At 46.2% G+C, this 26253-nt stretch overlaps 1 protein-coding gene and 1 long non-coding RNA gene across 2 annotated transcripts in view; one reads left to right on the top strand and one right to left on the bottom strand.

The window, feature by feature from the left end:
- The window catches only part of VPS37B (VPS37B subunit of ESCRT-I), a 26549-nt gene extending 6303 nt beyond the window's left edge, over positions 1-20246 (bottom strand). Inside the window, exon 1 of the mRNA XM_059893612.1 lies at positions 20072-20246. Within this exon, the coding sequence (XP_059749595.1) occupies positions 20072-20182 (111 nt within the window). The 5' untranslated portion in view covers positions 20183-20246. The remainder of the gene's footprint in view (positions 1-20071) is intronic.
- LOC132347245 (uncharacterized) lies at positions 19031-26253 on the top strand. Its single transcript, XR_009497149.1, has 4 exons — positions 19031-19394; positions 22005-22111; positions 23990-24645; positions 25441-26253. It is a non-coding gene; the product is annotated as an uncharacterized LOC132347245 (long non-coding RNA).

The raw sequence follows: 26253 nt of genomic DNA, 5'->3' as shown, positions 1-26253 counted from the left end.
CAGCACCACCCCAACCCCTACCCACAGCAGCTCAGCCTCCAGGTACACTGCATGCAGAGGTCCTGCAGAAGGGTCTTCCCTTCGATTAAGCCATTTAAAAGAACAAACCAACCAGCCATTGTACAGCCACCCTGGAAACAGCTCGGCAATTTCTTTTAAAACAAAACAGGTAACTACCGTACCATCCAGAAATCGTACACTTGGGCATTTATTCCAGAGAAATGAAAATTTATGTTCACACAGAAACCTGCACATGAATGTTCAGAACGCCCTTCTCTGTAAGCAAAAACTTGAAGCCACCCAGGTGTCCAGCAGGTGAACGGCTTAATGCAGTACTACACCCACACCACAAGCAGAGCGCAGACCTAAGAAAGAATGAGCTGCTGAGACACGTGCAGCTTGGACGAAGATCCAGGGGACAAGGCTAAGCGAAAGAAACAAACCCGCCCAGAGGGTCACAGACTCCAAGATTCTGTGTATACAACATTCTTGAAAGGACAAAACTACAGAAACGGAGATGGATTCGTGGTTGGGGGGAGGGAAGTGGCTGTAAGAGGCAAGAAGACGGCTCCTCGTGGCCACGGTGCCCTGCTCTGACCATATCGGTGTCAAAATCCTGGCTTGGGAGTGGACTAGAATTTTGCAAGATGTTGTCAGTGGGGGAACCCGGGTGAAGGCTACACAGGATCTCTGTGTTATTTCTTACAGCTGCATGTGAATCTACAATTATCTCAAAATTTAAACTTTAATTATAAATAAATAAAACAGACTGTTGATGAGATCTTTTGCTCCCACTGGTCTCATCTGATGGGCGGGAAGGGGCAGGTATTCAAGGCCACTGTCAGGACCCACTGCCCCGTGCACGCCATCATTCTGACTCAATCAGTTCTGTGTTCAATAAACACTTACCGAGCAACCGTTATTTGCCAGGCCCTGAGTGAGGCCCAGAGAAGTGAGAGGAACAGGCACCCTCCTATTCTCCAACTGAGAATCAGCGAAAGTGGAACCGAACTCGTCAGGCCCTGATCTCTGAGCCCTGGGGTGACCTGGCCCTCGCTCGCCCCGTCCCAGCAGTTCTGAGGACCAGCCAAGCTCTCCCCAGCAGGCCCCCGGCCCCGCCTCACTGCCCGGCCCCAGCTGAGCGCCGTGTCTGCAGAGGCCTCCCTGGCCGTCGTCGCTAAGCCAGCAGCCGCCCTCTGTCATAGCACCTGTTTCCTTCCTGCCACCAACGGCAACCAGTGAGCACTACGTCTGTGCGCCCGCTCACTCTTACCCCCTCTGGGCGTCCTGTCATCTGTGGTGTGCCAAACAGCCAGCACACAGCAGCCACTCAGCAAGGATCTGCTGAATCAATCAGAGACCCTCTCATCCCCTAAAAAGCCAGTCACTTGAGGCCAGATCTGGCAAACAAGGTGGGTAACAAAATGCAGAGTCAAAAAGAAAAAAACCATGAGCTGTGCTTGTCAAGCAACAAATGCCCCAAATCCTTTATGCAACAGATGGGCTCCCGTAATAGAGGAACCCTTGGGGACTGCGGTGGAGGGTCTCACTCGTCCTGGATCTAAGGGCCATCCGATCAGGAGTTTCCCCAAGTCTTCAGCGCAGGCAGACCACAAGCACAGGGCTCCCGAGGGGCCACTGGAAAGGCATCGCATGAGGGAAGTGCACCGTCCTAGCACCGCCAAGTGCCAGCCTACTGCAGGGGTTCTCAGCGTCAGCTGAACTACCTGAAGGCAAGGGGGCGCTGACAAGTTCCCCAGGCCCAGACCAGCCCCAGATGAGCTCAGTTCTCTAGGAGGAGACCCAGGCCTAGAGAGTGTCTTCAAAGCCCCCAGGTGATCCCTGCCTCACAGTTCCACCCTAAAATATATCTACGAATAAAGCTTATTCTCCTGGGGTCCAAGGCAGGTCAGAATCACTTCTCCTACAACATGTCATGCACAGAATGCAGAGGCAAAACAAAATTCCAACCGATGGAGACGACCGTTATGCTGGCTGTACTCTTTCTATCCCCGGGTACTCAGATGTTTTTACAAGACTATCAGGAAATTCTCAGTGGCCACCCAGGGCACACCCGCACCCTCTCCAGGTGGACAGTGGAGACAGTGGTGGCGGGAGCGGTGGCCAGGGCGTAGGCTGAAGTGGGGAAAAGCCTCTTTCTTAAGCCTCTGATAAAGCTCTTCCAGCACAAGCATCAGCGCCCAAACACGCCTTTGATATTGCATTAGAGAAAGACCTTCCTCCCCAACGTTCCTTTTCATCATCCCAGCTGAGGAAAACTGGGAGGAAGCAGCCAGCCTTGTTCTATCGTTTGCAAAGGACTCGGGGCACCATGCCCACCACACTCAGCAAGGCTTAAGTGGCAGCCACGCTGGGTGACGCGCGATCTGACTCTCCACCCCGCGTCCTACTGATCCGAGGACTCGCGCGAGAGGAGGCCTCGTGCGGAGCCATACACCCTGAAATTGAAAACTGGGTCCCAGCCTCTTGATGGTTTCTCATGATTCTTTTTCTTAACCATAGAGAAATCTTTTCAGGAAATAATCTCTCTGTGGTAATGAAACATTTTTATAAATGTACTCAGTTTCACTTCAGTTTCCTTTTCTGTTCAAAATCAAAGAAAACTGAGATGTGTGATAGCAGCAATTACAATAAGATCCACTTATACAGTGATTTCTGCCCATCTGTCCATCCGTGAGCAGGGCAGTCTGAAAGGACGGTCACCCAAAGCTAACAGCGACCTCTCAATGGCGTGACTTTTTTTTTTTTTTTTACTTTCCTCTTTCTACTTGTGTATAGTGTTTGAATCATTTATAATAAGCATATATAAATTTATAGAAAGTAATTATGTTTTAATTAAAAAAGAAAAAACCTGTTAGGTATTAGTAGAACCAGAAGGGCAGAGGCTCTAGGGAGATAAGCTGCCTTTGTTTAAAACAAACAAAAAACCAAGGTCTTTTACATATACTTGTCCAGGCAGAGTGGAGCTATTGTTCTCTCCTGGGAGGCTTACATCACTATATGACGTTCTCACAGAATGTACATTCTACCTCAAATGCACAGGTCATTATTTATTTGGGTTGGGGGAGTGTGGTAGAAAATAAAGTTGGTGAGGAGGAAAACAGACAAACCCCCCTCTGCATGACACATGCAGTAGTTACAACTGAGAGGCACTCGGGGCCAGGACGGGGGCCTGCCTGCGCCCCACTGTCCAGAGCTGGGTCAAGGTTTGGGTCTGTAGTGGATGTTTTCCAAACCAGATGCTTCCACAATGTGAAGTTCCGATTTAAGCTGGCCTGTCTGCCCCTTCAACTATAATTATAACTGTGCCTTCCTATAAACACTACAATGGGCAAATCTGCCTATGTTTCCAAGCTAAATCTTTTATGGAAAAATACTCAGAGTAGTCCCTTATTCCCCCTTTACACTATAATATAATCCTTATCATAACAAAGTAAATGACATTATTGAATTATGTTAGCAAATTTCAACAAAATAGATGGAAATTCTTGATCGTACTGAAGTCCTTTAAATGCTCAAAACCCAGTAAGGACACAGAATCTGGGCTGGGGAACTGAGATAAAAACACAGGTTTGGGGGACGTCCCTGGAGGTCCAGTGGTTAAGACTCTGCACTTCCACTGCAGGGGGCACAGGTTTGATCCCAGCTTGGGGAACTAGATCCCCGCATGCCACGAGGTGCAGCCCAAAAACAAAAAACAAAACAAACAAAAAAACACAGGTTTGCCCTCTCACCTACTGCCATGCTCAGAGCCTAGTATTTGTACAAAGTCAAGGATCCCATTTTATTCAACAAGTAACCATTCCATCTGGCAGATAAAACACTCCTCACCAACAACTCTGCTCACGCTGCTCCCCGGCCTATATATAACGCCCCTCCTCAAACCCCTGCCCTGGCTGTGGCTCTGGGCCTTTTTCGACTCCGAGAGTCGCACGCAAAGCTACACACGCTCTCGCTGCCTGATCGCCGGGTGCTCTCCGAGGCACAACTCACACACCGCTCGATCCATCCCTGCAAGTGTTCGGCTCGAAGCTGAACTGCACCAGCCCTGAGGGGTCTACACCCACCATCTCCTTGTAAAGAACACCTTTACTAAACGTCCCTCGACTCCCCCAAGCTGAGCGCCCCCTGTCGTGCCAGAGACCCAACTGATATAACTGAGCTGGCTTTCCTTCAGCACACAGTGACATCTGAGCTTTTTGTGGCCTCACAGAGCACACCCCTGGTTTTACTCTGTATTGTAGTTCATGGTGCTTGTCTGTTCATCTGTTTATTCATTCATCCAAACAAGGATTTTCTGAGGCACTGTTACGCACTGACCCTGGGCAGGGCCGGCGATGGACACAGGGGTGAACGAGGCAGGTCGGACCCTGCCCTCGCAGAGTGCCCCTCGACTGAAGGCAAATTAAACAAAGTCACACCAACAGCTATCACGGTATCACAATGGCGTTTTAACTCTCCTGCGAGTGACGGGTGCTTGTAGTGGACTGAATGGTGGCTCCCCAAAAGAAATGTCCACATTCTAATCCCTGGAACCTGGGAATGTGACCTTATTTGGGGAAAGACTCTTTGCAGATGTAATTAAGTTAAAGAAGACAAAGATCATCCTAGATTACCTGGGTCGTCCTAAATCCAATGGCCAGTGGATTTATACAAGACACACAGAGGAGAACACAGAGAGAGGAGAAGGTCATGTGAAGACAGAGGCAGGGAATGGAGTGATACGGCCACAAGCCAAGGAGGCCAGCAACACCAGAAGCTGGAAGAGGCAAGGGACGGATTCTCTCCTAGAGTCTCTGGAGGGAGCATGGACACCCCTGATTTAGGACTTCTGGTCTCCCGGATTGTGAGAGAATAAATTTGTCTTGTTTTAAGCCACCAAGTTGTGTAATGTGTTATGGCATCCAGAGGACTAATCCAGGGCTGGAATCTTCCATCTCTCCTTGAGATCCCCTCTCCATCCTGCTCTGTGCCCCAGGGGCCAACTGGCTGATCCACATCCACCACCGAGGCCCCTTGCCTTCTGGTTCTAGCTGGATTCAGCGATGGGGACTGAGGGTGGGACGAGAGTGAAATGAGGAGGGGGTTCTCTGGGTCCCCTCCCTCTGGGGTCGCTGTAGGTGACCAAACCCCCCACCCCAATCAAAAGCAGCCCCCTCTCTCGTTCTCCACACCCAGCTCCATCCCTCAGGCCTGGGGCTGAGAAGTGCACACCTGTGGCCAGTCCTGCACCAGTCCTGGGGGCGTCTACACCCAGCTTCCCCAAGCTGAGTGCCGTGTCTCGCCAAAGACCTGACTGACAGAACTGGAATGGCTTTCCCCATGAAATACAACGGCGTCTGAGCTCACGCTCACCCTTCTGATGAGAACCTCAGGCCCCTTAAGAGGAAAACTGAGCCCTGTTCACTCCCCGACACCCAGAACCCAGCACAGTACCCAGGCCAACACATGCCTACTGCTAAATATGTGTTCAACTCAATCTGGAGGACTCTTGATTGCTGGGCCTCAGGCCACTACCTGTCAGTTGTTAAAACCTTGCTAAGCTGTTCTGAAGATTAGCTTCTTTGAATGTTTATAATAAATTTTTAAACAGTAACATCATAGATTAATGCTCGTTATTACAACCAACCAGGTGAAACTATCTGCACCCCTACTTCACCACAGGAGTGATCACAGTTTGGAAGCAAAGCATAAAGGGAAAAAATTAAGATTATGACAGTGATTGCTCTAAAGCAAAACTACCCATTACTGCGTAGACATCAGACATGCAACACATATGTGGAGAATCATTAGCGGTGGGTCAGCGTCACACAATCCCTTCTCTTGAGCTGAAATTCAGCCCTCTTGGAAAGCCTACGAGAATGTGGGAGTAATGTTTATGATTGTGATGGCCTGGAACCCACAATACTTTACACATCTTTTTTTTTTTTTTTAAGACACTCAATGAACTCCAGTACCTAGACTATGTATGGCTCAACATGCTCCAACACAGCGGCTTGCGCGTTTCATTCATTCATTCAAAAAATACTTAAGAAGCACCATTACACGCCAGGCTCTGGGAGGGCAGCAACCAGAACACAGCCTGTCCTCCTGAGCATAAGTCTCCGCGCCAAGACCGCCACGGAGATGGGCGGGGTTCAGCTCCCAGGGCCTAACGCCAGAGGGCGCCGTTCACCCTGTACTGCAGCCTGTAGCCCTGACTGCATTTGCTCTTCAAAGAAAAGGCTCAGGGGAGGAGAACAGACACAAGTATATGTACGGCTGAGTCGCTCTGCTGTACACCTGAAACTATCAACATTGTTAATCCGCTATACTCCAATATAAAATAAAAAGTTTAAAAAAGAAAGGTTCAGGGGAGAAAAAGGGGGAAAAAAAATCAAACAGATGCGAACTTAAAGATTTAAGTAAGACAAGTTACTGGTGGTGACGTGACAGCTTCACTCTCGCCAGCACCTGACACAGTTCAACAGTACCTGTGAACATTTCTTGAGCTCTCACCGCGTGCTTGGCGCTTTGCCACCGTCCCTTCATGCATTATATCTCCTTAATCCTCTCAGCGAGGGTGAGACAGATTTGTCCCCATTTTACTCAGGAAAAAGGAAATGCAATCTTAGGGAGGTTTTAGAGATCACCAAAGTCACAAGTGCCAGGAAGTAACTCCAGAGGTATGACATTAAGAGTTAGGGTATTTTGTCTCCAGGTGTGTTTTCTACAGGATTACACCATGAATTACGCCACAGAATCTACGCTACTACACAAAATCCAGTCTACCACCACTTCTCTATTTTCAAGTTCCAGTAATCACCTAAATTTCATTTCTATTTATGCCTCTCATTTACCCTTTTATTAGGATATTTCAAACAGAAAGCAAAAGCAGAGGTAAGTAGTATAATGAATCCCTGTGTGCCCTTCTCCCAGGTTCAGCAATTAGCGACATTTGCCAGTCTTGTTTCTTCTGTACTCCCCACTTTTGGGGGGGAAGTATTTTAAAGCAAATCTCAACATAATATCATTTCACCCTTAAAAACTTTAATATGTATGTTTAATGGGCAAGAACTTCATAACTCTAACTACAATGCTGTAACTACACTTACTAAAAATTCTTTAATTTCATCTTTTGTATGTATTGGCTTGAATTCCTCTATGAGCATTCTGCCTCATCTGTTTGAGTATCGGAAATAATTTATATAGGAAAAAGCAGGATTAATGTTTGATTTTGCCGCCCCTCCACTTTTAAAGTCAACTTTTAGAAGATTGAGTTAGTGCTCAAGCAACCTCCAAAAACGACCAATAAGCTTTTTTTGGAGGTATCATTATTAAGTAACAGATTTTTAATCAGCTGTAGTCATTAATCTTTCCAATGCTCAAAATGTCCATGGCCAGTGGGAGACACTTCGAGCTGGCTCTTAGGCTGACATACTCCAGAGGTTTGACAGCTGCCCTGCTCTCTGGTAAAACAAGATGTCCCAGACCAATCTGTACATTTGCTGCCCCTAACTCAGATGGGTCCTTCTCAAAGAAACACTGGTTCCTTTTGCTGGGAAATTCATTTTGATTTTTTCCTCTCCAAATAAAATTAAATAGAAAGTTATATATAATACAAAGATACAGAATGAAAGAAATCTTAGCCTTTTACTTTCCACTAGAAAAGTTCAGGTTGCATTCAGACGTTAAACACAGCAGGCTTATGGATTAGGTGATAAAAAGGTTGGCACGCATTCAGCCAGGTTAACCTCGTTTCCTTTTATCGTGCTACACTTGATCTAGTTCACCAATTAATTTTACGGTAGATTTCACCAAAGTCACATGCAATTTGAGTTTGGGCTTTAATACTAAAGGTTAGGTTATCAGAAAACCCAAATTCATCTTCCATTCAGTGAAAAGACCTTCCCAGTGATGCACTCATTTCACCAGTCTTCCATTTGAAGGCAGGCTTTCAGGTGGAGCCTGTAATCCAAGCCTATAATAACCCAGAGGTGACCTGTAAACACAACCCAATGTGGCTTGATTCAATCCAAATGTTCCCTGAGTTTCTATGAAAAAACTTAACAGTTGCTGAGTTGGACTGTTTAACATGTTAAAAAAAATTAAGGATATGAAAATACAAAAAATGCAGTGAAAGAACTGTAGAACATTATGAAACTGTTCTAAAATACAGCAATCTCGTGGGCTGTGTGAAACCATCTCCAAGGCTACAGCCTACTCGGGAAAGTAAATTTGCCAGCTGCTTATCAAATGTTCCACCGAAACAACCACTCAACAAGCAGAACATATTAGATTAATAAAGACTGCTACTTCTGATCGCAGATATCAAAATCCTTCTTGTTGAGAGAAACTTGCTGTCCTCAGAAAGTAGCAGACAATGGACATAGACTCGACCAATCCCTTCCATATGGAGCTGACTCGCATCTTAAAAATTAGTATGTTATTCACTGTAAGTGCAATTGACCACAGGAAATGCAAAAAGCTGGGCTTGAAAATAAACGGACTAGCCCCAGGGAAGAAGTGGTCTCAGCTACACAGGATTTGATTGTTTTCTACTTCTGGCAGGCACAACATACCAGGGTGTTCCGTTGTTTTTTTGTTTTTTTGTTTCCTAGAAGACGTATTTCCTAATATTTGGCGGGGGGGAGGGGGGGGGACCAAGATCTCCCCACTTCCTGGACTTGTGTGGATAGTGGTGTCGATAATACATGTTACTTTCCTAGTATCACTGGCCTTGTAATTCCTGGGGACTCCGGGTAGAAGAAGAAAGGGATGAGAAGCAAAAGGCAGGACGGGACCCAAGCTGAACACAATGTTACCTGCCTCTGTCCCTCATCTCCCAAAAGCAAGGGGCTTGGCACACTTGGCACTAGCCTAGTCCTACAGAATCAGAATCTCACAGCAGGTGAGCCAGGAAAACACAGAGAAGCCCTCACTTCATATAATCAGAACCAGTCAGCTGCTGGTTAACTAAGCAGTTTGGTTAAAGCAGTAACTCACTAAACACATAGAATTTTAAAGATCTATCCATTTTTTTCACTTAAGGCAAAGGTCCTTTCTTAGAGAAAGGGTCCACTAGCTCGATTTCCAGAAGTTCTTTGCCTAGACCACACCTTCTAATGTGGGGAAACTGAAGACACTGGACAAGCAAGATGAGAGCAGAATCCTCCTGGAACACTAGCAAGCTTTTTTTCCCCTAGTGAATCACCTTATAGTAACTCTTTCCAAAGCACTCAGCTTACAGTTTTCACTCTTTTCACGCACGGTTCCTCGGTTGCCACAGTACTTAATGAAATCATGTAATTACTGCAACAAAATCAGAATGAGGGACTCCCCTGGTGGCGTAGTGGTTAAGAATCCGCCTGCCAATGCAGGGGACATGGGTTCGAGCCCTGGTCCGGGAAGATCCCACATGCCGCGGAGCAGCTAAGCCCGTGCGCCACAACTACTGAGCCTGCGCTCTAGAGCCTGCAAGCCATAACTACTGAGCCCGTGTGCCACAACTACTGAAGCCCGCGCGCCTACAGCCCGTGCTCCGCAACAATAAGCCACTGCAATGAGAAGCCTGCGCACCACGACGAAGAGTAGCCCCCACTCGCGGCAACTAGAGAAAGCCTGCACGCAGCAACGAAGACCCAACGCAGCCATAAATAAATTAATTAATTAAATAAATTTCAAAAATTAAAAAAAAAAAAAGAAAAAAATCAGAATGAACAGGTCTGAGAGAAAACACACTTGACTCTCGGTAATTACGCAAGTGTGGTGTGGGAGCAGAAATGCCCGGGCATCTAATCATGATGGGGGGGGCATCAATCATTATATTTGATGAAGGGCATGGAGAATGCCAATTATTGGAACACTTTAGTTAAGTAGAGGGAGGTCAATTAATAGCTTCTACCGTAATTTAAAAATCCAGATCCCTCCCCCCCTCCCCAAAAGAAAGCAGCCTACAGAAGACAGAATTTCTAAACTTTGCTTTTCTTATTAGTAGTTTCTTGCCAAGACAACCAACCAAAGCGTTCACTTGTTTAGTAAGAGCTTTGGGGTTTTCCCGTCTTCACCACAAACTACAAGAAAAGCATGTATGTGAATTTTCTGGGATAGTCTTTACACAGATGCAGATAAGAAAATGCCTATCCAGGTAGATCCCAGATGTATATTAAAACTACATCTTTTGACAATTTTGCTTTTACATTTAAAATACATCATGACATGAACTTTCCAACACCTGACTCAAGAATTCAGTTTAATAGATAAAAGTTTACTCTCACATGACTGAAATTATTCATCTTCTATTCAGTATGAGAAAATGCTATTCTAATAACGAGATTTTTTTTTTTTTAGTCTGTGGGTAGAGAAAGGGATTAGTCAAAGGAGAATGAGTTATTCTAAATTATTCTACTTAAATTTCACAACAAAAATACTGCAATTATAAGTGATGTAGGGAATAAGATGTTCTAACTAAAAGAACTGCCTAGATACTTAAGACTGACTCATTTTCAAAAAAATTAGGTGTTGATATTTTAACAGATTTATGTTCAAAGATGTTAACCGCAATATAATTTATGAAAGCAAAAAAACCCAGTACCTTAATATCCAGTAATAAAGGACTAGTCACATAAATTGTGGCATACCGCCATGATAAAATATCATAAGCCACTAAAAATCATGTCATGTAAGGATCTTCTGACAAAAAATAAGAAAATGCCCAGAGCATAAATTTAGATAAAAAAGAAGTCAAAAACTCTACATGCAGAATGATCCTAGTGGTAGAAAACACATAAAGAAAATGTATAAAATGTTTAACAGTGTTTATCTGAGCGGTGGTATTACATGTGATTATATTTTTCTTCTTTATAGTTCTGTATTTTTAAATTTTTCTATAATAAACATGTTAAAAATGTCATTTTTTAAAGGTTTGATCAATTGGGATCAGAAATCTTAAATACTATATACACTTCCTTGCTTTATTTTTTTAAAATTAATTAATTTATTTATTTTTGGCTGCACTGAGTCTTCGTTGCTGTGCACAGGCTTTCTCTAGTTGCGGTGCCTGGGCTTCTTATTGCTGTGGCTTCTCTTGTTGCGGAGCATAGGCTCTAGGTGAACAGGCTTCAGTAGTTGTGGTGCACGGGCTTAGCTGCTCCGTGGCATGTAAGATCTTCCCAGACCAGGGCTCAAACCCGCGTCCCCTGCATTGGCAGGCAGATTCTTAACCACTGCACCACCAGGGAAGTCTCCTTCCTTGCCTTCTTAAACAGAGCACATGAAAGCACAAAGGACAGCCTTTGATGAGACAGAATCATCAATATCAAGTAACTACAGTGGGTCTATGAAAAACCAATACCCCTGGGCCATGGAAGCAGATGGATACATTTATGTCCTTAAATAAGCATTTGCCCAAGTGTGCCCCGGGGAACCTAGCCCCACCAGACTGAGTTCTGCGATGGAGTAAGTGTGGGAAATACTACAACACACACTAGCTGTAAGAACCAAACCAAACAAAGCAAAGCAAAGCAAAACTCCTCTTATTTAACCAGATTCCCCCAATTTCTTTACCAGAGCCCTCTTACTGTAATCGCCATTAACAATCACAGAATTAGGGAAGCACTACCCTAAACCAAACAGCCTCAACCACTTCATTAACAACCGTCGCAGCTTCATTTACTGGCATTTATCATGGTCATGCACTGTGTTCCACAGTTTACAAACATTATCTTATTTAATCCTCCAAAGTCTCATAAGGACGGTATTTTAATTCTCCCCTTTTAAAGATGAGGAAACCAATACTTAGAAAGGTTAATCCGTGTCCGAAGTCTTCTAGCAACCCAAATCCTGTGCTTAACAGCTGATCTTACATTTTTTGTGCAGCTTCATGTATTTCTGGATGGTGTAATTGGCTCTACTAGTTTTTCCCTACACCCTTTAAAAAATCTGCCGCTGACAGATTAGCCATAGGACCAAGCGTGTTGTTATCTGAATTGTGTGCAAAGCAAGACTCAGCAGGCTGTGCAATGAGTCTGGTGTAAGCCTCCAAGTCAAAGAGTCTGGCTGCCTGAAAATCTTTCTTCTCAATCCTCTTTCAGCCTTCTAACTGATCTCCCCGCTTTCTGGTCTTACCCCCTCAAATCCATCCTCTCCTGGCTGCCTGAATCATCTACATAAATCGCCAAGTATGACCACACCACTCCCCGGTTTAAAATCCTCTGACTGGAGAGTGAAGCCCAAGCTTTCTCAGGAAACATGGGGCTGTCTGGTTTCTGCCTGCCTCTCTGGCCTCGTTCCCCCCACGCCCTGCCCTGGCCCCTCCAGCAAGGCCTGCAGTATTCCTGTGCACACAATCTCTGCTTCTCTCCTCTGTGCCTCTGTTCATGCAGCCCAGCCCCAAGCCTGGAAGTCTTTCTCCCTCATTACCTGGTTAACTCACCCTTCCAATCATAGCTCATGAGTCATCTCCTCCAGGAAACGTTCCCAAGGATCTCCCTGAGCCCTGCAAAGGTTCACCAGCTCTCCCTCCCACTAGGGCATGTCCTCACCCCTACTGTTTCACCCATACATTGAAACTGGCTTTTGCATACCTGCGAGATCCTACAAGATGAAAACTCTGGCTGAGCGGTTTCACACCCCGCGCCCCACACGCAAGGTGCTCCATAAAGGTTGAGTAAATGAATAAACTTACCCCACCTCAGCTGTGCTCACATTAATGAAAGCCGCTGTCTGACGGCAAACACCAATTAGCACTTACTGTCCCTCTGCCAACCTCAGCCCTGGGCTATGGGTATGAATATAACCTCAAGGTGCCATTAGCTAACCTTGGAGATAATGTTTCTTTCAAATCAAGCCTTTTGTTAACTATGACGTTGCTTGTAATATAACAGCTATTCAAACATCTGCTCTTCACACGCACTCTGCACTCTTCGCTACGATGACCAATGCTGCTCACAGTTCCATGAGAAATGCGTTGACAAGCTTTCCCCTGACGCACTGCAAGGTAACCTACTGACCACAAAACTCCATCTACTGCTCTACTTTCACTCTTCCCTATGAAGTAAGTCTACGAAGAACTTTCCTCTGTCTTTGTACCACTGGGTAAGATGGTTTTCCTGAATAATGATGGGATGTGGAAACCCCACACAGCTGAGGAAGGAAATAAACCAGCTAGAACCCTTGCCCCGGCACGTGCTGAGCCTCAGCGATCACATCTGTGAGCAGCGGCTGACGCACAGGCCGTCAGAGGCAACCTGCACTGCTACCTGGCATGACCCCCATAGCAGCGTTCCGCTACAAACACTGTGATAAAAGCCAGATCTACAACGGGGCTGGCTTAGCTCACGAGCACCTCAACTCTGCACACGACAATGAGGTTCAACCAGTGCAGCCTGTTTCTGGGTTCCTCCTGACTACTCTGTACGGTACAGGCACTGCAACAGGATGTCAACTTGTCTGTAAAGTCGAGTCATCGGACCCGTGTCCTTCCATGGCACCTCTTTCCTTCTCCCAACCCAATTACTCCTAATGGCTTTTCAAACTTTTATATTCTCCTTGACTTCCACAAGTGCTTGGACGAAGTCAGCCCCCAAATTTGTATCTCTAAGCAAACCATCCCCCTGAGCTCCAGAACTGCACTCTCAGCTGCCTGCCGGACGATGTCATGTAGCTGCCCTGCTTGTCCCCCACACCCAGGCCACCACGGTCTCAAGGACCCCCTCTTCCCTCCTCCAGCCTCGCTCTGGCCCACCCTCTCACTTCCACTCAAAGCCCAGCTACCTCCACTCACTCAGCAGCACTAACTAGGCACATCCTGTGTGCCAGGCATGTGCTGGGTGCCAAGGACACAAAAATAAACGTGATAAAATGGAACCCCCAGGCCAGTCGGGGACACAGGGAAGCAAAGGACTTACAAAATGTGTCTCAAATTCCACCGAGGAGGCATACAAAGAGGCTAAGGGACCGTGTGTCTGGGACTGACGGGGGGAGAGCATTTGGAAGGCAAAGCTGATGGGGTCCCTCGGTGGGCAGGGGAGGGGGAGGGACAGCTCCACAAGGGCACCATGGTGTGAAGGGGTCCAACCAGCTGGTCTGCAACTCCCCTCCCAGAACTCTAGCTCAAATCCTAACCTCTTCTTACCTGCCCTTCCGTTTCCACCTCTGACCTGGTCTTCCTGAACCTCCCCATGCCACTCCCGCCCACACCCTGCCGCCAAAATACTCTTCCTAAAGTGCTCTTCTGGTCACACTGCTGCCCTGTTCCAAAGAGTCACGGAAACTCAGTGCTACCAAAGGAACCGCCATTGAGTTCTCGCCTGACTCTCCGCCTCGCCAGCCTTATTTCCTATCACTTCCCTTCGCACAAGCATATCTGATCTGGTAACTCAACGAGTCATAAAACCTGTCCCGTGCTTTCCTGCTCAGTGCCGTGCTCAGGCTGTCACTCCTTCGTGGGCCCCCACTTTTGTCAAAATACTACTTAGAGAAATAAATACCTAATTCAAGACAGTGGCTCCCTGGGGGGTGGGGAATCACGTTCAGGATGGAGCACAGAGGGCTCTTCTCTGGCTTGGTCGTGTTTTCTTCCAAAGCTGCTTGCAGGTACACAGATGTTTCTTGTATCATCCCACACCCTCGTATAGGAATTACTGTATTTGGTATAGGAATTACTGTATTTGATCATTTATTTTCTTAAATCTTACTTGCCTATCAAAGTCCATCTCTTGCAGTAGGAACCTAATCTAGCCAGAAAGCCTCTCATCTGAACTTCAATGTCATTTACAATTCACATGTGGCCTTTTTCTTACTCTCTCCCTCTCTCTAAAAAAAAACAAAAACAAAAAAACTGTGGTAAAATATAAAAAACATGAAATTGACCCCTTTAGCCATTTTTAAGTGCACGCTTCCTGCGGTGTTATGTACACTCACGTTGCTGTGCCATCATCGCCACCATAACCTTTTTCATCTCCCCAAACTGAAGCTCCCTACCTCTTATTCTCTCTTGTACTGATGTCTGTGTACTTGGTTTCTTTCCTAGATTATAATATAGGGAGTACATGCTATTCATGTTTCTATCCTTTATAATGCCTCGCACACAGTAAGTGCTCCACAGCATTTAAACGAAATGGAATCTCTTGAAATGGCAGAAAGGACACTATGCCTTCTAGTTTTGGCAATACTACTGAATAATAACAGTTTACTGAGTGTTCACTCTGTGCCAGGTACCATGATAAACATCTTTTTTTTTTTTTTTTTAAGATTCATTTATTTGTTTCACTGGTTGGTTACACTGGGTCTTAGTTGTGGCACATGGGCTCCTTAGTTGTGGCACGCATGTGGGATCTAGTTTCCTGACCAGGGATGGACCCCAGGCCCCCTGCATTGGGAGCCTGGAGTCTTATCCACTGGGCCACCAGGGAAGTTCCTATGATAAGCATGTTAAAGGCTTATCTCACTTAGTCCACCCAGCAACCCTCAACCCTATGGAGTAGCTTACTGCTATTATCCCCTTTATTTTCAATGAGGAAACTGCAATTGGAAAGACTGAATACTTGCCAAAGGTCACACTGCTGGTATCAAAAGCCAGTTCTGTAATATACCACCCCCACTGCACTTCTGATCAATACAAAAGAAGGAGACCACAACTAAATGAAATAAGGGATCGGATTTCACCTAAGACCATCTAACAATTCTGAAAATCTCTTTAAAGAAAGGGGGCTAGCCTCTGCTGACTTCGCCTGCTATTCCACTTCGCCTCACAAGAACCTTAGAAGGCAGGCATGGTTACCATCCTCACTTTACAGTGGAAGCAGAGTTTAAAATAAGTCACAAAACTCTCAGGTTCTTTAGAAAGAAAAAGTCAGATAATACTGGATTTCAGAAAATATTCTGGGGCACAGTAATTTTTTACACAAGAGTTAAAGTCATAGGTCCATGGAAGAGAAGTTTTAAACATAAAAGTTGAAGCCTTTATATATACAATAATGATTGTACAACACGAACAGAAACAAACTCCAGTAGCAGACACTCAAAAGGGTTTTAAATCTTAGCTTCTAAAAACCAGTCCCGGGGCTTCCCTGGTGGCGCAGTGGTTGAGAATCTGCCTGCCAATACAGGGGACACGGGTTCGAGCCCTGGTCTGGGAGGATCCCACATGCCGCGGAGCAACTAGGCCCGTGAGCCACAACTACTGAGCGTGCGCGTCTGGAGCCTGTGCTCCGCAACAAGAGAGGCCGCGATAGTGAGAGGCCCGCGCACCGCGATGAAGAGTGGCCCCCGCTTGCCGCAACTAGAGAAAGCCCTCGCACAGAAATGAAGACCGAATACAGCCAAAAGTAAATTAAAAAAAAAAAACCAGTCCCACCAGCGTTCAGAGCTTGTTTGAGGAAGCAGTCCCTGGTCGGTACATTTCAATGAACCATTGTGATTCATGCAGTAGCTTGGAAGCCCCACACAAATCACACCAGAACACGCCTTAGGGAAACAGCTTCTTCCAGACCAGACTCTTTACTTTCCACAAAACAATCTATTTTTCAGACCCGCAGAGTTTTTGCCTGTGGGCAGTTTCACTTGCCCCAGGAACAAAGATCCTGAATTTGAATCCTTAGTGAATCCTTAGTTAACATCAACCAATCAGCATTTCCTCAGATGGCACACTGGGAGAAATGACCCAGGAGGTCCGGCTTAGCTGCCTAATCCCCTAAGCGACAGTTCCTTTTAAGGGAGTGCCCTGCAAGTCCAATGGGGTTAATGTGGACACATAGAGAAAGGCACATTCCACTGCCATGTAAAAATAACTTTAAATAAAAATAAAAACGTGTACGTAACAACCATCAGCCCAGAGCAAAAGGAAAGAACCTACCATCACAAGGGATGTACTACATTTAGAGAACTGCATACAGACAGGAGGAAGAGGAAAAGAGAAACCCACGGGCAGGGAAAATGAGAATGTCTGCAGCTCCAGCATGATTTGAATTTACTCTCGAGCTGGACTAAAGCTCAGATGCCACAATTAAAACGATGTAAGTGAAGCATAATGCACAGCTGTATTTAAACCTAACAGTGAATGCCTTCAAAACCTAGCCACACTTCCCAGCCGCCACAAAATAGCCCCTCAGGCTTGAAGAAGCCTTACTCTACAATTTAAAACACTTCCTTCTGCCAAAAAAAAAAAAAAAAAAAAAAAGCCTTTGGTTCAGGGTTAAGAGATTCTATGCTGTGCAAGTCCTGTTCCATTTACTGTCTCATCCTAGTCCTACTGAGATACATACATAACCATTTTGACCACAGAAAGGTAAAATGTTTCTTAGGCTAATACCAAATAAATATTTACTTTATAGATTCTTGAGATGAGACCCTATTAACTGGTCAGGATGATCTGTATGCATGATGGTCAGTAATCGTTCTAAAAAGAGAACTACAAATTACTAACTGCAATTACTCTTTATTGAACACTAACTATATGCCGTGTTAAGGACTTAACATGCACTCTTTCACATAGTCCCCACATCAACTCTAAGAAATAAATATTTTCATATATCCTTCCCCAGCAGAGGCTCACAGAGGTGAGGTGACCTGCCTGCAGTCACACAGCTGGGCAGGGGCCCAGTCTGGCCTGGAGTGTATCATTCCAGAGCCCAAATGTTCTTTAACACCAGATCATAAATGTGCCACCTGGTCAAGAGTGGACAGTTCACAAAGTATTTTCTTCTACTGTGTCTCACAGCCATCCCCAAATAAACCAACACACAAGATTAGTAGCTGAGAGAAACTACCATGGTCAGAATTTTGGTTGTTCACATCACACCAGTTCCTTCAGAAACGCACCACACACGGTCAGGGTAACAGGACTTGCAAAGGGTGACCGTGGCTAGGTGAGCTGCCTGGCTAAGGTATTTCCGTCTTCACGTTCAGTTTCCTTGTTTTAAAAGCAGTACACCCTGAAGAACAAACTTCTGCTGAGTAACTGAACTTAACCACGTGGTCTAATCAGGAAGAGTTGGTCCTCAGTATTTCTATAGGGTACTCTGGTATGAAGGTCACCTTTACCCCCCGCCCAAAAAAAAATCCTGCTAGATTAATTTACCTTTCCCTTTAAATAGTAACCTCCAGTTTCTCAGGTAGCGGAAACAGGTGAAGCCGGAGTCAGCAGAATGACCTGACTCCGCAATCGTCCCTGCACTAAAAAGCAGTTTACTTCTATTAATGTTCTACTAATATAACTACAGTACTCTGTTCCGAAACTGGATAGTCACATATAATAAAATAACTTGTAGGCAGTGTTACCAAGTAGAGAAACATACCTATCGTTTTATTATTAAACTAGAAAGATGCCTGCTGACAATCAACAAAAAGGTCTCCTGGCAACTGAAAAGCAGAGAAACTAAGCAAAGATTTTCTTTCTTTGGAGACATGAAACTCTCATTCAGTCAAGAAAGATGGATTTTGTCACTTATTCTTCTCTAAAAAGGAAAGCGCCACATGGAGACCATAAATAGGGTAAATTGCATCTCAGAGCAAGTTGTATGTGCCAAGTTGTTACAAAGCCCGGGAATACAAGGGGTGGATTAATGGAAAGACTGATACCATCTTACTACAGTGGCCTCTCTGTAGCTCGGGACAATGATCTGTTGAGGGTTTTCCAGTGATTTTGAATGTGCAACCTCCATACAAGCCCCCTTTTAAGGGGGCTGGCTCAGTGCTGAACAATCACTCCCTCTTCGGAAAGAAAGCCAAAAGCCCCCCCACAGGCTTCTGGGTGAGAAGCTCAGCCCTGTAGGCGTGGGAAGGCTCAGACTTCAGAGACAAAGGAGCAGGAGTGGTAGATGGGCTGGGGAGAGCTGGATCGGCCTGGGTCCACCTGCCTGGAGAAGACCCAGACTCACAGGACTGGACTTTCAGGGAAAGAGTTCAAAAGGGCTGGGAGAAAAGGAGAAAAGAAAGCACACATTGCAAACGCAAGAGTGAAGTCAGTTACCCCTGAGAACAAACCACGCCCCAAGGGATGCAGCGAGATCTCCAGAAACAGCAGTGGCACGCCTTCCAGACACTGGGCAGCCCTTCCACTATCAAAGAGGTGGGGCTTGGCTGTCAGCCCCCGACCTCCAGTTTATCGCCTCCCCAAAAACAGCTCTGATTGAATCCTCCCTGGCCCCAGCAAGGAAGGACACTGTGGGGCAAAGCTACCTTACTAGAATTACCACATTCCCTTCTTCCACGGACGGGGCAACTCTTACCAGAAAGGGCATCCTGCTGCCACCCTCAGACCCCTCCCACAAAACCCTGGAGAAGAGCCCCCTGGGATAACGCTGCTAAGGCCACTTCCAAATGAAGTCAGACCCTGGAGGGTCCCTCTGACATCAGGATCCCTCAGATACATGGACACCTCAAATCTTAACTGGGTAAGTCCGTGGCCTCGTGTCTCCCAACCTTGGAGACCCCTGCCCAACCCTAAAACCCCATCTCAGAACTACCTCTCAGACTTAGGTACAGACCCTCGGTCCCCAAACCCATCCTGGAACCCCCAATCCTTTCCTAAGATTCTATCTAGCTAGTCCACTCAGCACCTCAAAACCTATTCTCAGACCCCAATAACTGCCTCAGTCCCCATGCACCTCTCAAGCACCACCCCCCCCCCCCGCCCAGACCCAGCCCTCGGCCCCCGCAGTCCGGTCTCAGGCACCCGTAATCCTCAACTACCGTCCCCTCTACCCTCTCCAACCCAGTCTCGACCCCCCCATTCCCTCCTCGCCCCACCGGACTCAGCCACAGCAGACCACGTCCCCAAATGCCCATTCCAGGCTCTCTAATCCCTGCTCCACTCCCCGCCTCAGGACCCCAACAGCCCCCGCAAGCCCCGTCCCAGGACGCTTTTCCCAGCTCCGCCCCAGCCTCGGTCCCCTCACCCCCGACCCCGTCTCAAGACCACCCCCCATTTCTCTTCCCAGTCCCCTCAACCCAACCTGAGGCACCGCGACCGCCTCCGCCTTGGGCCACCTCCAGCCCGCCGCCAGCCCCCGGCTCCGCGCGTCCCCCTCGAGGCCCCGCCGCCGCCGCCTCGAGCCCCCGCTCGGCTCACCTCCTCCATCTTCTGCACCATCTCTGTCAGCTGCCCCTCGTCCTCCAGCAGCTCGTTGAGCTGCACCAGCGACAACCCGGCGAACCGGGCTTCGCTCCCGGCACCCGCCATCCCCGCGTTTCGGCTGCCGACGCCGCCGCCGCCGCCGCCGCTCTGGCCGCCAGGCTCCGCAGACCGGAAGCACCGCCCTGAGGGCCCGCCCCCAGCGGGGGGGCACGTGACGCCAGCCCTTGGGCCGTGACGTCATCACCGCGCGGGCAGGCGGACGTGACGTAGCAGTCTGGGCACCTGGCGGGAGGCGTGTTAGGGGCGGGGGTTGTCTGAGGAAAGGTAGGGGGCTTCTAAGGGAAGGGAAAGGAACCTGGGGACGGGCTTGTGACGCAGTGAGCAGCGGTAATGATGTCACTGCGGCACGGGAGTGCGCGCCATGATGTCATAAGAGCCTTTTCCTCAAGGAAAAGAAATGCCTAGATCCAAAGAAAGCAGGCAGTGGGAAGGAAGCTCCTGCAGCCTAAGCACAGCCTGACCCAGGGAACCCCAAAGAAGGGGACTTTATCGGAAAACAACCTTAGATGCCTTTGGTTCCTCGGAATTGTGGGGCAGCCAGGTCATTCATTTGACAGATATTTGTTGAGACCTACTATGTGGACGAGGAATTGGGTACACAGTTCTGAATAAAATAAAAAGGACCCCTGCTTACATGGAGCTAACAGACGGGGAAGCAAACAAAAAAGTCAAATGGTTACAAATTGGGAGTGTGCAAAGAAGGAAATGAATGCTGAAATAAGAGAATAATAGGAATACCTTTAGAGAGAGTAGTAGAAGATGGCCCTCTCAGAGAAGATATCTGAGGAGACCTGAAGGATGGGAAGGGCAGAACAAGCCACCATTCCTGTAGGAAGCCCAAGGCATCAAGACCAGCATGTACAGAGGCCCTGAGTCAGGACTAGCTTGGTACATTCAAGGAAGGGCGGAAAACCAGTATGGCTGAAGCATGGTGAGCAAGGATCCACGTGAGCGGCCCCTTTGCATCAACTCAGAGGAAGGTGCCTAGACATCCAGGTGGGCCAAGCTGTGCTCTTTCAGAAACACATGATTTCGGGTGCCATTGCTCCATCTCCCCATCTATCTAGAAGCCTCTCGAGATCCAGGAGTTCTGGGAACTGTTATCCTGCTTTGGAATCTGCCACAGTTCTAGTTGGAAGAAAGCAGAATCTGAGGTTAACCATGACAGCCTCCTAATTTCACACATGAGGAAACTGAGGCCCTGGGAGGAGGAAGTTTTTGTTTTTTTCCAGAATCGAGCAATTGGCAGCTCTCCTGGCTCCCAGACTGGCATCCGCCACGCTGGCACCCTACGACACTGACCTTGACGCATAACTCAGCACTGAGCACAGTTCAGGCATTCAGTAAACGCTTGCTGGCTGACTAATGAGCTTTGTGTATGAAGATGTTTCTGCTCCGCCATCCATAGAACATAAGGTCTGAGTTTTCTGCCCATACATTACACTGGGCTGCACTGACCTGTTCTTTCTCTCCTAGCCCCTATGACTAAGGGCACACATTTGTAGAAAATGAGCAAAATTAGAGGAAGCATTTCATACTGTCCGTAAACAAAAGTTTTTTATCGAGTTCAAAAAAGGGCACACGGGACTTCCCTGGCGATCCAGTGGTTAAGACTCTGCGCTTCCAATGCAGGGGGCACGGGTTCTACCCCTGGTCGGGGAACTAAGATCCTGCATGCTGTGTCGCATGGCCAAAAAAAAAGAAAAAAGGGCACTCAGTTGTTTTCTTCCTTTGAGCTCGTGATACGTGGTCCAAAAAGGTGGCTTTGAGGAAGAAAGACCACAATAAAGAGGAAGGGAATGTAGAAACTCAAGTTTATGGCCAGGGTAGTCACTCAGTTTTGTTTCGTTTTTTCTTTTCTCTTCAGGAAAAGTATAAACCTGCCAAACTGTGAATAGTAGCTATATTTCCAGGAAATTCTCATCCATGAGGCTTAAGACGTTGTCCAGAAATTTCTCAAATTCCCCACAGAAGGTAAGAATAAGGTTGGAGGGCAGAGCACTCCAGCACACAGAGGGATGAAGTAACTCATCCAAGGACACATGCCAAGAATAAGCCCGGTTCTGGATGGCACACCTGTATACAATGGCCCCTAGAAGGCTCAGTCCAAACCAGGTTCACAGCTCAGCCTTGCCCGGTCCTTTTATAAACCTTCTCAAACCTGCTTTCTGCCACCGACCTTTTCGAGTCACACACCACTTCCTTTGTCAAATAGAGCAAACCACAGAAAAATCTTGTTTTCTCCTGCTCTAAAAATTTCTCATGGCACTTAAAAGTGGTTGAGAGAAGAAACATAAGAGAATCATTGCATGGGTGTCAAACCCGTTGATTTAAATGCGTGGGTGGGCTTGTACATCACCCTCCCCCCCTTTTTCTCTTTTGTTAACTGATGTTGGGATTTCTCTGCAAACCTATGTCTGCCTGTAGTATTTGTGGGTTAACTAAGATTTTGCACTGGCAAATCAAAGGCAATGTATGTACGTGGCAAGGCTTCTGTCTCAACTGGAGCATTGTTACCACCTAGAAATGAGCCTCCTGTTCTACAACGTGGGGAAATTGTTTGGAAAGCACTCTCCAGAAAATACATAGACGTCACACAGTTGAACCTTAAGATCTTCTAGCCTTGAGATTAGAATTTTCTCTCTCTGACGGAAGTTAGTAGAATTATTCATAGATGTTTTCCAGTTTGAGGAGCTGGGAGAAAATATGCTGACTTGATGACGACGTATCCATAGCGTATGCTATGCAGCTCTGTGTGGGCAGGAGAGGAATGATTCCCCGAGGACGCAGGTGGCACAGCCGTGCCCCTCTTAGGACACACAGCCTGATGGCACCACCATTGTCACTGTCATCTACTGACACCTAAATGCCCAACGTGACCTAAGCACTACTCATCAAGAAGAAAAAAAAATCATTTTAGACAGAGTCCCTACTTCGGAGAGTGAGGGAAGATATAAAAATATAGAGCAGTACCTTTTTTTTAAAATTTAATTTAATTTAATTTTTATTTTTGGCTGCATTTGGTCTTCACTGCTGTGCACGGGCTTTCTCTAGTTGCAGCGAGCAGGGGCTTCTCCTTGCGGTGGCTTTTCTTGTTGCGGAGCACGGGCTCTAGGCATGCGGGCTTCAGTAGTTGTGGCATGAGGGCTCAGTAGTTGTGGTGCATGGGCTTAGTTGCTCTGTGGCATGTGGGATCCTCCCAGATCAGGGCTCGAACCCCTGTCCCCTGCCTTGGCAGGCAGATTCTTAACCACTGTGCCACTAGGGAAACCCTAAAGCAGTACCTTTTAAATGATATTTAAAGTTGATGTTATTTTGGTGTGTTGTAAAGGTGGAGGATGCAGGAAGTTTGGTTATTTTAATTTGAAGTTTGCCTTTTTTTGGTTTTTGGATTTTTCTCTTATTTTTTGCTCCCATGTGGGGTTTATTTAATCAACTATTTCAGTCACAAAAAAAAAAAAAAAAAGGAGAAAAATATAACAAACACTCATGTGACTCACCTGGTTAAAGACTAAACATCACAGGCATAATTGAAGCCCCTAGTATCCTTTCTCCCTCTCCAGAGGGTAGCTACTATCTTATTATTTTACCTCACATCTATATAGCCATAACCTTAATTTTACAATATACACATAATATATGTGTATATATATATTTACACACACACATATATATACACACACATTTGTAGAAAATGAGCAAAATTAGAGGAAGCATTTCATACTATCTGTAAACAAAAGTTTTTATCGAGTTCAAAAAAGGGCACACGGGACCTCCCTGGTAATCCAGTGGTTAAGACTCTGCTTTTTTGGATCAACAGTGAGTTTGTTTTGGGGTTGTTGTTTTTTTCAGCCACACCTCGCGGCTTGCAGGATCTTAGTTCCCCAACGAGGGACTGAACCCGAGCCCACGGCAGTGAAAGCACTGAGTCCTAACCACTGGGCCAGGGAATTCCCAACAGTGAGTTTCTGAAATGTATCCTTGCTGATTCATATAGTTTGAAACATTCTTTTTTCACAACTGTATAGTGTGCCATTGTATACACATGTATGACAATTTTTGAACTCCTTTCTTCTGTTGTTGAGGGTCATAGGGTATTCACATCTTCAGCTTTACCGGATGTTGCCAAATTGCTTTCCAAAATGATTGTACCAGTAGTGTTTGTTTTATTGTGATCAAATATACGTAAAATTTGCCATTTTAAATATTCAAAGTGTGCAGTTCAGTGGCATTAACTATATTCACATTGCATGTGCCATCCATGTCCAGAACTGAAAGTCTGTACCCATTCAGCAGTAATTCCTGTTTCCCCCTTCCTCTAGCCTCTCGTAACCATCATTCTCTTTTCCGTCTCTGAGTTTGACTACTCTAGGGACGTCACATAAGTGGAGTCACACAATACTTGTCCTTTGGTGACTAACTTATTTCACATAATGTCTTCAAGGTTCATCCACGTTGTAGCATGTGTCAGCATTTCATTCCTTTTAAAGGATGAATAATATTCCAAGGTATGTATAGACCACATTTTGTTCATCTGTTCATCTGTCAATGAACATTTGGGCTGTTTCCACCCTTTCTGTGTGTGAATAATGCCGCTATGAACATTGGTATACAATTATCTGTTCAAGTCCCTGATTTCAGTCCTTTTGGGTATATACCCAGAAGTAGAATTACTGGATTATATGGTATTTAACTTTTTGAGGAACCGCCATACTGTTTTACATAATGATTGCACCATCTTACATTCCCACCAGCCACGCACAAGGGTTCCAGTTTCTCCGCATCCACATCAAAATTGTTTTCTGGAGTTTTTAAAAAATATATAACAGCCACCCCACGTTTTTTTGTTTTGCTTTTTAAAAAATATTTTGTGCCAAAAAAGTGAGCTTATATGCATCACATCATCTTTCACTCAGTGCAGGTCAGATGTAGGATGTCTGAAAAGTTCCAGAAACCAATTATTATCTATAAAGATCACTTTTCTTTATCCCCACAAGCCAGGAGGTAAGATGTAAAGAGGTTCTGGATGAGTAGAGAAATGAATGTTTTCAAATTCTCGGTCTTAAAATTAGCCACATCCTTTACATACAGAGACAATGAAAGAAGTGGGAAACAGATGGCTGTTAGAGACCAGAAAGGCACCTGGGGTAGCCAGCCTCCTGATATCCACGCCCTCGAGTAGCCCTCTGTGGTCTTGTACTGGCGCTGGGCTGTGTGATCAGTAGAATATGGCGGTGATGCACATCACTTCCAAGACTAGGGTTCTATTTCATACTCTTCCTCTCTCACCTGACAAACTCTAGGGAAAGCCAGCTGTCATATCAGGAGGACATTCAAGAAGTACACATGATAAACTGAGCGCTACCAGCAACCATCCCCAGTCGAGCCTCAGAGGACAGCAGCCTCATGAGAGACCCTGAGCCAGAATCACCCAGCTAAGCTGCTCCCGGGTTCCTGACCCTCAGAAACTATTTGTGAGATAACAAATGTTTGTTGGTGGGGACTTCCCTGGTGGCGCAGTGGTTAAGAATCCGCCTGCCAATGCAGGGGACATGGGTTCGAGCCCTGGTCTGGGAAGATCCCACATGCTGCGGAACAACTAAGTCCGTGTGCCACAACTATTGAGCCTGCGCTCTAGAGCCTGCGAGCCACAACTACTGAGCTCACGTGCCACAACTACTGAGCCCGCGCACCTAGAGTCTGTGCTCCGCAACAAGAGAAGCCACCTCAGTGAGAAGCCTGCGCAGCGCAACAAAGAGTAGCCCCCGCTTGCCGCAACTAGAGAAAAGCCTGCGTGCAGCAAAGACCCGACTCAGCCCAAAATAAATAAATTAATTAATTAATTTAAAAAAACAAATGTTTGTTGTTAAGCTGCTAAGTTTGGGTGTAATTTGTTCTGCAGCAAGAGATAACTAATGCAGCACATATAGAGTGGTCATAAGAGAGAAGGATGAATAAGGGACCATTACTATGATAACTTAAATGACCAACACTAAGAGAATAGATAAGTCTGGGTGGTAAATCTGACCAATGGTATATTTAACAGCCATTCAAATAAGAAGCAGAAAGACTATGAAGCAACATGGAAAAACCAATAGGAGTTAATATTAAGGTAC

The sequence above is a fragment of the Balaenoptera ricei genome, chromosome 14 (genome assembly GCF_028023285.1).
Source record: "Balaenoptera ricei isolate mBalRic1 chromosome 14, mBalRic1.hap2, whole genome shotgun sequence".
Classification (NCBI taxonomy): Eukaryota; Metazoa; Chordata; class Mammalia; order Artiodactyla; family Balaenopteridae; genus Balaenoptera; species Balaenoptera ricei.
Note: the sequence above shows the minus strand (reverse complement) of the source record. Positions and strands in the feature narration are given on the sequence as shown.